This window comes from Scomber scombrus, chromosome 21 (genome assembly GCF_963691925.1).
Source record: "Scomber scombrus chromosome 21, fScoSco1.1, whole genome shotgun sequence".
Taxonomy (NCBI): domain Eukaryota; kingdom Metazoa; phylum Chordata; class Actinopteri; order Scombriformes; family Scombridae; genus Scomber; species Scomber scombrus.
The window spans coordinates 14,285,921-14,297,881 of record NC_084990.1 but is presented as its reverse complement, the minus strand read 5'-3'; the positions used below and the strand labels follow the sequence as shown (position 1 = coordinate 14,297,881).

At 38.7% G+C, this 11,961-nt stretch overlaps 1 protein-coding gene across 1 annotated transcript in view; it reads right to left on the bottom strand.

Annotated features, from left to right (window-relative positions):
- Positions 1-2,399: 2,399 nt before the first annotated feature.
- Positions 2,400-11,961, bottom strand: part of ccdc186 (coiled-coil domain-containing protein 186) — a 29,426-nt gene continuing 19,864 nt past the window's right edge. The window contains exons 15-16 of the mRNA XM_062442943.1: positions 8,179-8,398; positions 2,400-5,354 (exon numbers count right to left, since the gene is read on the bottom strand). Of these exons, the coding sequence (XP_062298927.1) occupies positions 5,271-5,354; positions 8,179-8,398 (304 nt within the window). The 3' untranslated portion in view covers positions 2,400-5,270. The remainder of the gene's footprint in view (positions 5,355-8,178; positions 8,399-11,961) is intronic.

Here is an 11,961-nt window from a genome sequence, read left to right as displayed (position 1 = left end):
ATGATAGTAAACCACTGCAGCAGTTCCTCCTGAAAATGACTATTTTAAATAGTGAATGAAGCGACAAGTTTGAATGCTCACATGTGCTATAATGGTACATATATGGATCTGCTTCTGTCAGTTTGTCATTGATTAAGTTATTTTTTGACAAAGAGACATTACAATAATTTAAGGGCATTGTCCTATGAAAACCTACAGTATGTTTTGCTAAAATAGCTTTGAAGGTTTGTAACTTGCTCCTACGTTTGATGCCTGTGGTTCAACTACAAACAGCATGATCCAAGTCTGAACTGTCAATCCATATGCTCAGTATGTTTCCTGCAAGCTTACAGCAGGTGAGACGAGAGATATTCAAAACTTCCACCTCACCTATCAGTTTGCACTGTTTATGATTATTTTAAACAATCACATTATGATCTGGATTTTTATGTACTTTTGATTCCTTAAACTTTTTTTATTTCTATATTTTTATATATTGATTTTCTTGTATTTGCTGTCTCAGGCATTTTTCTGAGACTCTGAAAGTAATTATGCTGCTAATGGTTGCTTTGTCCATAAACATTCATAGTGCTGGTTATAAGGGTAAGTATGGGCGAGTAGTAAGTGTTGTCAATCAGATTTACAGGTGTTGCTGTTACCTAGAATGTTTAGAAGTGCCCAAGGTTCTTTAACAATTATTGCCTTTAAAATAAATCAGTGTCATAACATTTTAGTTTTCAATTCTCATTTTAATGGCACTACTCATGTGAGATAAGTGCTGTAACTAATTTTTTTTGGTATGGATTCATCTGCCAATTATTTTCTCTGATTAATTAATTAACTGCGTCATCTACAAATTGTCAGAGAAATGGCAATCAACCTTTCTAATAACAAGATTGCTTTCTTGAGGTCAGATTGCTTGTTTGTCAGATCAACAGTCTGAACCCCCAAGAATTTAATTTGCTATCATAAAAGACAAAGATAAACAGCAACTCTCACAACTGAGACATTGGAACTAGGGAATGTTTAAAATCATTGCCTAAAAGTGACTGAAAACAATAAACCAATTATCAAAATATTTGCGTATTCATTTTTGCAATCAACTTTCATTTTAGCTCTATGTAAAATGTGCCTTTCTTGTTTTCAGCCTGATGTGGGAAATGCATGTCAGGGTGAAATACTGCGGTTTCTACAAGAGATGTTTCAGTCTCTGATAATGATTGTTAATGCCTTTGAAAAGTCATGAGAGTCAATGAGAGGCCAGACAGCGTGGTTCCTATTCTATATGATTGGAGAGTTAAAACTGTAGAAGTATGAGGCATTTATCATTTTTTTTCTGGCCCAAAAAGTCTTTGCTCTCCCCTCTGCCTGATCATGACACACATGGTGAGATCTGAAAACTATTAAAAAAATCAAATCACACCATGAATAATAATAATAATAATCTAAGAGCAAAGATAACAATAGACTATTAAAGTCCCACTTAAATTAAAATATTTTTATCTCTATGTTGCAGCTGTGAATATCATAGACTGACCAGGACAGACTTGTTATCTCTATACCTTGAGAGCTACTGTTGCCGCCTCATCTAAAGGACAATGCAATGCTTTATGAATTCAAGGGTGGTCATCTAAGCTGATAGGAGAATCCGTTATCAGGGAGCTAAAAATAGCCTGTCAGTAGCCATTGGTCTGAATTAGATATCTGTACCTTCTGTGCACTACTGTGCCTGCGGAGAAAATGGGAAATTTCATCTATACGTGAGAAGAATGTCTTATTTTTTCCGTTAAATGATGTATTATTTTGATGACAGTTGCTATCAGCTGGTCTGTAGGTGGTTTTGAATATCCGCACAGGTGTGCACGCGTGGGAAAGAATAATAGAGAAAGCTCATGCATGATGTAACATCTTCATGTGTGCAGATTGACAGGGTGACTAAGGATATTCTTCAACAAAACTGCTTGTATGACTCATGATTTTGATCAAAACCAAAAGACACATTAATACACACAATTCAACATGCAACTGTCTTTTATATCTACCTATGAATGTATACTTTTGTTCAGCTTTGTCCCAGTTCTCTTTAACAAACTAGGTTAGTAAGACAAGAATGAGACTTTCAGTTAAAATGTCATGTTGCAGAGTAGACTTCATGCTTGTTTTCATTCTGATTTTGGGAGTCTTCCCACAGTGCTGCTTTTAAATCATCTCAGAGGCCATCTGCTTTGACTGACAGTGGCGCAGTAATGTGCGTGACCTCCAGCACTGCTTACACTGCTGCTTTTGAAGCAGGACCTAAAGCTGTATCCCACAAAGTGTCAGTGTGAGGACAACAGATGTGAACAAAAATTAAAATGTCAATATGATGGGGGGAAAGAAAAACAAACGAAAAACAAAACTATGTTAAGACACATCTCCTTTTATTCCCTGGAAACACCATATATACAAACATAATCCAGAATCGGTATTTTTAAAAACATCTCAGCATCATTTTACATAATGAAATATCTACAAATGTATGATCACAGTTTGAATATTCCACAAAACAGAGCGAGAAGAATCATTGCACAGCAGAGAGAAAACACAAAAAAGAGACAAACTTCTCATTTAACGTCACATTTCAACACTCGCACATACTGAACATCGTTTCTTCATATCCGTATAGTGAGGTTCTGCTCATTCATCCACACGATGCTGCAGCGTGGCTTCATTTCAAGGCCGTGGAAATGTGGAAAATCTCATATTAGCAGGTGCTCCGTCTCTTACGGTTGACACACTGATCAAATTGGAGGAAATGTATTAACATGCCTAAACAGACTGCTATGATTTTTTATCACTTAAAGACCGAAAAGAGTTTTATTTCAGTTTACTAACTGGCTGAAAAGAACAAGAAACCTGTAAAATGATGTAATGCAACCTTACTAAACCTATGCTGGATTCTTTTTTTTTGCAAGTTTAAAAATGTTAGTAAGTTTCTGTCTGAAGGAGAATTAAGATGTCATCACCAGGTTTGGTGCCTGTTAGTTTATTTACTGATCCCACATTGCAAAGGAATCAGTTTGCTACATCAAACACTGAGCACCCTCTGCAGCAGCACGAAGGCTTTAGGGAGTCCATGACCTCAATCCTGGAAACTTTCATCTCTATTCACGTAGTGGGCCGTGTCAACATAGCCTCAGGGTGCACTGGAAGGGGATCGGCCTGCAACCATTCACGATTTTTTTTTTTTGGGGGGGGGGCTTGTCTGTCGTGACAGCTTCTACAATCAGATCAAATAAAGACAGAGGAAACTTTACTATTGGTGGATTGACTTGGCTCTATATACCCTTCATCCTATGTGTTTGTAGTGCAAACACACACTCTCTCAGCTGTGAATGAGAAAGAGAAGCATTATTGTGTTCCCTGTGAGCAGCATAGCGGACAGGTAAGGAGCTGCAGGTGTGTGCATGTTCATGTGGCTGTCAGACTCTGGTCTAAATGCAAATCATGTTTACCCCTCTGGAGGGAAAAAACTTCATGGTCAACTTGGTGAAGGCCTGTAAGCCCTGACGGCTCAAGTATGTACACACATGGTAAACATGAAAGCTTGAGAGGTTTAAAAAAGAAAAAAGGCACACATGCAGCCACGCATGCGCATATATGCACACACTATTTTTTGGATGTTTCTAAATATGCAAAACACCGGCAGTCGTACAGACCTGTATGTTGCACATACACAAGCATAAACCCAGACATACAAACAGAACAGTCTACTGGCCCACTAACACATTCAGAAAAAAAATCTAATGAAAGGAACAGCATTGCACTTTGTCCCTGGATATATTTCTGTATGCTTTCCTGAGCTACAGCTACAGATCTCCTGTTCTCCTCAGATCCTTCTACACTGGATTTACTTCAATGGACTCGGTGACACTAGAAATAAAAAGGAAAGAGGAGTGTGACAGAAATACCTTAACATTTAAGTCTTTTCCCCACCTGATCATGCTCTGCACACAGTGCAAAGAAAGTTTCTACAAGCCGTTAGCTGAAAAGAGGAATGCCAATGATGCTGCAGCAACAAGCCACTTTTCAGGAGGCTGAAACATCTGCAGTTGTAACAGGTTGGTAATATTGAACAACTGGAACATTTAAACAGATTTGTGAGGAAAAAACAAGAAATGCCTGAAGTATTCATTGCAGGATTATTTTCAGTTAAGAGCAAAGATGAACATTTCTAAAAGAATATCCTTCTCAAAAGAAAACATACAACAATAAAAAATAAAAAGAGAATCAGACACACTGAAAAAAAAAACTATTTCAACAAAAAATAATAAATTACAATTACACATTCAAAATGGCCAAACTAAAGACCAGCTCTAAATTTCAACCTTAGCATGATATTATATTTCTCATACATTTTCTTCAATTTTAAGCATCTTCAGAGTTGGGTAGCATAGTGCTGTTGGTTGCATGGAAGACTGCAAAGAAACAGTCTGTTTCCTCAAGTCTTAGCACCGGTGTCACACAGATGGGTGGTTCTGCTGATATGAGGCACCTTGCTTCACCAGCCTGGTTGCAGGTGCTGTGCAGAGCAAAAGGCGATGATATGACGCAGGTGGTACATCTGTTTGTTTGTTTTTTTTCTTCCATTTTTGCTTCACATATGGAGTGCTGTGTAATGATGTCGAGCTGAAGAAGCAGCCTTTCAATAATACATTTGGCTTATTGGCGGACGGACATCAGGAGACGAGTCGAGAGAGCATGCTGGGCGATGATCATCTCACCTCAGTTCACTGCAGAGCCGCTGTGAGGACAGAGATGTACCAGGAGACTTTAAATTTGCAGGAAACAAATTCTTTGCCTTTTCCATTTTCTTATGCGAACAATCATTGGTAAATCAGTGTTTTCTAATTTTCCAGATAGAACTTGCGATACATTCAGAATTATGGCATCTTCAGTCGATTCATTTACAAGGCAGTCAGAGTCTAGAGTTTGAAGCAACAGGCCCAAATGTTCATCTTGGCATGGCTCAGAGGAGACGGATGTTTGCCAGAGGAAGATTCATTATCAAAGGAGGAAACAGATGTGGCCCAATGTGGATGGACTAGTGACTGCTCAAGTAAGTAGAGACACATTATCCAAACAGAGTTCAAGACCTCCTCCAAAAAAAAAAGCAACCTTAGGTGCTACTGACACATTCATAATCGTTCCTTCATATGTACGAGTGTGTCTACTTCAAAAATGGCGGGTTGGAGATCCCTTAAATTGTTATTGGTCCTTTTATTTCCTCTCTCTCCTGCGCCGTGGTTGTGTCACTTCCTCCTTGCTTCGTCCCTGGGGTCTCTCTGCTGTTTTATGAGCCTCTCAATCTCTGCACCCAGCGTCTGCAGGCTCTCCTGGGAATCAGAAAAGATTTTATGACTCAAATGCAACATTAAAGCATGAATTCATGAGAGGTGGATTGGTGTGGATACCTGTATACCTGCATGTCAACAATAATAGTACAAAAAAGAAAAGGAAGCATTTTTGTCTTAATGCCATTTATCTCTATAGAGAAAAGTCTTTGACATATTCATACAGTGTACTGAAATTAAAATAATGTTGTTTTTAAAAGGTTGCCTCTGGCTTTTATAATTTTCTAGATACTTTCTGTATAAAGCTGAAAAAAAGCAGCGCCTCCTCTTCAGAACTTAAGAAGCTATTTGTGACCATTAATTCTTATAATACTGTATGAAAAAAATATCATTACAGACTTGAAAATTGTGGCAGCTAGATTATCCATCACAACAAACCTTAATTTGGCTTTGTCAGTCTGTTTTGTTTTTATTGTCCTTTGTTGAGTGTTCATATATAATTACGTCCTGCTTTCTGCCAATCATCTGTCATCCACAGAAAGGAAAGCTGCTGCCGGAAAATTCTCCGACATTACCAATTTATTATCTCATTTAGTTTTTGCACAGAGTGGCTTTAAGATAAGTTTCAGTCAACAGAGAGAGAATAGGAAGATGCTTGTTTGCAAAATATAAAAATACATAATAAAAGTATTGAAAAAAAGACAAATATCAAAGAGGCTGCTATCACTCATGCAGGTAGGATAGTGACACATTTGTGCTCTTCTGGTTTATATGGATGCATTGAAAGCTTTAATGAATGTTGTGAAAACCTTTTTTAACCCACTTTAAGTAGGACACCTTCAAATATGTAGACATGGTGACATATAAGTTAATGTTAAGTTATATAAAAACAGGTACTGGACAGTGATTGTATTCCTATGAACAATAGATCAAACGACTACGTGTCATGAGAAATTGGATGCTTTTAGTGACAAACTCAAATACAAATCAGACTCTGCAACTCTATTCAGCACTTTCAGCTCATTCTAAAAAAGCTCTAAGAAACCTCTGTAAGCTACTTGCAGAGCACCAAATGGCAGATAATCAACGTTAGCAACTAGCTGGTGAACATGGTGGAGCAATTAGCAGCTACAGAGTCAGATATTTACCTCAAGACACCAAAAACAGAGCTAAAGGAGAGTATATTAAGAGTAATATTGGACTTTCATTCCTCAGGTGGACAGAAACACGACCCTAAATAAATGCTAATGATGCTATGTGTCCGCAGGATTCTAATAAACCCAAGATTCAATGTTAAAATGTCCATGCACTGACAAAACCCATGTAAATATAAGTTCATCCAATCCAGGGACATTATGGTTCAGGCATGCATGGACCAGCTGGGTGGTGAATGTAAGTCGAATGACGGAAATTTGCATATTTCATTGAGTTGAAATAAACTAATCACAACAGGCTGCCTCAGTCCTGGTGCCACATTTTCTTATGGGAAGACTGCACCATCTGGACACATCACCTCTGGAGGATCGACTGCTGTTGTAAACCGAGAGCCGAGAAGTGGAACGGATTCATTCATTTACCACTAACATGTCCCTAAATTGGTTTGGTTGAAATCCCAATTCAATTCATTCATCCAGAAAAAAACAAAAAACCCTCAGGTACAGAAATGGAAGACTACTGTGAGTATCAGCTAAATCAGCTACTTCATGTCAGGAGCTGGTGAGGAAGAAAAACACATCTCAATTATAGTGAGGCACAATTTCCTTAATTAATGTAAGTATTAATAATGCAGGATCTTAATTAGACCACAGTTTAATGTTAATCTCTCCTAAAACTGAGATGGCTGAGACAACCTGATGAGCTCTGTCCTGACAATAAAGCTTCAGATAAGTTCAAGGTATTTGTAATGTTTGAGACGACATCTAAAATGTTTTATCAAAGATTCATTACGCAATCACAAAGAAACTTGTCACATGCCTGTGTAAGAAAGTACGGATGTCCCGGCATGAGATTCTCAGCACAGATAATCAAGCTTTGCTCTCTGATGGACAGTAAATGGATTTGAGAGGAAGATAAGCTACTGCCTCTGCATGAGGCCAAGTTCAATGGTTAGACTAAATTACTAATTGATTAATCAAGAAAATAGTCAACATATTTAACTGATAAAGGAAGTAATGGTAAGTTGCAGCTTTAAGCAGTAGTCTCCTGGGCAGGTGTGAGGGCTTAAATGAAGTCAGGGAAATTTTCAGTATGAAAAACACACAAAAAAGGTAATTGCTATTAGCTGAGTGAATGTGTGGGACACTAATAAACCATTAAATGCTAAATTAGAGTAAAATGTAAGACCTGGACTATATTTAGACACATAGTTTTATGATGACTGACTCAAAAAGCATGAGCATATTTTTTAAATAGGCACTGAAGGGCAAAAAAAACAACTTTGCAAAAAATATCAGCATCAGCAAAACTGAAGGGCAAACTGAAGTGCTACGACAACAGAATGCTTTGAGAGCTGTAATAATTAGGAGTGCATCATTTTTGTAATTAATGTGCGTTTTCATACACTAAATTGTTATTTGACTGGCCTAAGATGAACTTTTATGTATTTGCATTTAACTAATCGGGTTTTTTTAATGGTGCACTTCCTACACTTTGATAAGTCACTTCACATCAGGCTGTGAGACTCCAAAGACAGAGCGTGACACTGACCTACTTAAGTCAACTAAGTTTAAGAAAAGACACGCTCACTTCTCATTAAGAGGCCTTGAATAACACTGCATCATCAATAATATCATGTTATATAAATCAGTTCCCTGCGTGTACAGTTCAATATCAGCAGGATGTGATGCCTGCTGGGAAGAAGTCTTACCTTGAGGGTAATGTTCTTCAGCAGCGTGTCCTCCAACACAGCCTGGAGCTTCCTGTTGATCTCCAGCGACAGGTCTAGGGTCAGCCCGCTGTCCGCCGGGTGGGAAGTGTAAAGCGAAGCCATGATGCCTCCCCGCCGGCTCAAGTGGGCCTTGTTTATATCTGACGCCTCTGATGAGAGGGCCCCTGTTTCTTCTCTTAGCACGTAGCTCTGGATAATTCTGTGGGGATGAAAGTGAGGAGATGAGTCAATCGCTGCGCTTCAAAAAAAAAAAAAAAAAGGGAGGAGAAACGGAGTGAATGCGTGTCCTCAGCTGGAGACTGTTGAGCAAAGAAAATTGAGAAACTTGGATTTATAAGTGGGAGCGTGGAGCGCTCCAAAAGAGCAATAAAAATTGTCTCTAGCGGCAAAAGAAGCAGACGTTACTTGAATAGTAAATTCCAGTGGGATGGCTTATTGAACTCATATGCATGGGACACATTCAGCCATATTTAGAAAGATTATTATTGTGCGAGTCAGAGAAGGAAAGGTAATGAAAACGGCAGCGATAGAATGGGCTGCCAGGATTAAATTAATCAACTGCGTGCCTGAGTGTGAATGTACAAGAGAGAGAGAGTGCGATAAATCTTCATGTTCATTATACATGTTCATCTAAATAATAAAGTGTTGTGGTTAAGCTCTGTTTGTGTCAGAGAAGAGGTAGAGAGGAGAATTCATTAGCTTAACAGCTCTAAACTTTTTTGTTGTCCAATTTTCCCAGCGAAGCCAAGAGAACACGGACAAGTGTTTCAATTAAAAGGAAAGCACATCCAGGGAGCTCCCACTGTCATTCAAATTCATTACTGACTACTACATTGTAACCTTTTTTTCTAACAATGCAACAAAAGAGAATAATACAAAGCACTTTTCAAATTAAAGGAGAAGATTTAGGAATTTAATGTGCGGAACTCATTTATGGTATTGTTTCGGCTGTAAGAGTGAGGATGCTAGGGCTACTAGGTATCAAAGATAAAAGAAGCATGTAGCGATTGGAATTGCCACTGTTCTTATTTGGCTGGACTGCAGGGGTCAGTCCTATGAATAAAGTTATATCATTGGTCGATCAAAGTAACTTCATTGGTCATCTGCCTCTGCTGAGTGTTGCCACTTCCTGTAAAAAAAAAAAAAAAAGCCCTTGAGCGTTTCATACACGTTCTAACCACACACATGGTTTTGAGCTAGTCTTGTACTATCAAGACTCAAGAGTGTGGGTGTGGGTGTGTGTGTGTGTATGTATGTGAGAGAGCAGGTTGAAAAAGTTGCGTAGTGTTCCACGGAAGGAGTGAAGCACCTTCTGTATATCTCTTTAAATGTGTCGGTATGCGATATTGTTAAGCTGCTCACAACCCCTGAAACACATTTGAAAGACACAGCAACTCTCACTCACAAGGTTATATTCATTTTAAAATTCAGGAAGTGTCTGAAAGTGAGTTTGTGGTGCTGGTTAATTGCACAGGATGAGCACTGATCAGAGGAACGTCCCTTACCTCAGTGAGATTCTGACTTCCACCAAGTAAAAACCAGTGTTTCGCTAGCCAGAGATAAAGGACAAGTGAAACTACTACTACTACTACTACTACTACTACTCATCATCTTGTATTCAACAATGCAGAGCAGTTAAGATTTGTACAATAGTTTGTCTTCAACAATTATGCTCTTCCTGTACTTAACACCCTCTGAAAATCTTGTTTTTGCTGACCTCCGGTGGTTTCATGTCTCGCCTTGCTGCGTGATGTAAAAGCGTATCGCGTGACGTCACCATCGGCTGTTGTTACAAGTGAAACAGACCACACCTCTGGCCACCGCTGGGTGTTCCTGACAGGAAAACGCTGCTTTTCAGCCTGGTGTTAAGTTATTCTTTAAGGTGTGCCAGACAGAACTGCGCTGTGCAGTTACACAATCTACCGGTCCGTAATGAGTTAATAACTTTATGGATCTAATTTAGGCAATTATACTTATTTTAAAATGGTGACTCAGGTTAAGCACAGAGGGTTTACTTGGGTTAGTCATTCAGTTTTGGACAAAGAGATTGAAAAAGTACATGCTGTTTCATTTGCATTTTTTCAAGTGAATACGGTATGTTGTGAAAGAGGTCTTGGGAGGACTGAAAACATGCCAGCGACTTCTGTTAAAGACATTTCACACCAGACTTGCATTGATATACATAGTTACTACTGTATACAGTGGAGGCTAGGACACTTGAGTCTCAGACCTCCTTAAAATGCAAAAGCATTTATCAGCATTTTACCTGGAATGAAGATATTAAATATGCTGACAGAGTGTTCACTGAAAAAAGGAAGGATCACATCTGATATAACTTTTAACCTGAATTCTGATCCATCATTGCACTTCTTAGTATTGGCTCTTGCTTGCACTTTGTGTGGAGATAAAGAATCAGTGCATCGCTATCTTTGATATATTATATATTACAAACAGTTATTACTGTTTTCTTTCTTTGTTAAAAAGTCTTTCACAGAAGTCAACCCAACATTTATGCACTACATAAAGCTAAAAAACTGTACGGTGTTGTGTATGCATTTCATACTAACAAACCAACTAAATCTATGGTGCAAAAAAAAAAATAATGAAATGATATAGTAGCTATGTAAACACTACAAAGAAGCTAACATCATAAATAACCCGTCCCACACTAACACACACAAACACCTGGGCTTGCACACACATACAACGGGACTTACCTCTGACTAGACTTGCAAAGGTCCATATTTGGACTCCAGTTCCATCGCGACAGTGTTTAGTAAAAACAAAAAAGTGACAGAAATTAAAGATGTGGCCACATGGTGTGCTGAATTGCATGCACGGGTCGGCGGAGGAGCAGGGAGGTGAGCATTAGGTTGAAAAATAAGCCAGACAATAACTTATTTTTCAATTGATAAGTAATGTTCTCTTTTTTGTAAACCCCTCTGACATTGGGAGTGTGAGGAATGAGGGCAGCAAGTCAAGCATGCATGAAGAGAGGGCTGCAATTCTGGCTACGGAACAGCTGTCGCACGCGTTTCATCGCACCCATTACAAAGTTCAGTTCCTCGGGTGACTAAACCTTGTTCCTCAAAAGTAGCAAGAGAGAAAAAGAAGAAGCAGAGAAAGAAAGATGGTCACCTGCCGAGTATTTTTTGAAAGTGTCTTTTCCAAAAAGTTACCATGGACGACTTCTCACATGGTTCTGTGTAACAAACCATCTGGTGCATCAGATTAGAAAGATGTAGGTCTTAATTTAAAGGCAATACTGAGTATGATGATGGAGACGTGTTTTTGCAACATGTCAAAAAAACAAAACACTGTACACTCTGGATCAGCAGCCATCTACACCTCCTGTACAGAAGGCCTCCTCCTTTATTCTCATCTGGTTTGTATCAGCAGCATTTTAATTCAAGTCACATGAATGGATCATTTAGACTTAATGGTCATAATGGCCAGGTGTGGGGGGGTTGAAGGACAGACATCATTGCCCTTGAAAGATTATGCTGCTGTTCCTGCATGTTTTGGCTCATTTACTGCTAATCAGATATATGAACAGTGCAGCCAGTGACCCGTCATACAATAGCAATGCAGCACTAGAGTTGCAAAGCAGGAGGAGCTGTTGGTTCCAGAAATACTTTTCCCCCCACTCTGCATTCCCATTTCAAATTTTTACTTTAATGATATCCTCAATGTTATTCTACATAGAAAGAGGGGTTGCATTTTCCCAGAAAATGTTTTTTTTTCTACATCAGTTTTACATGA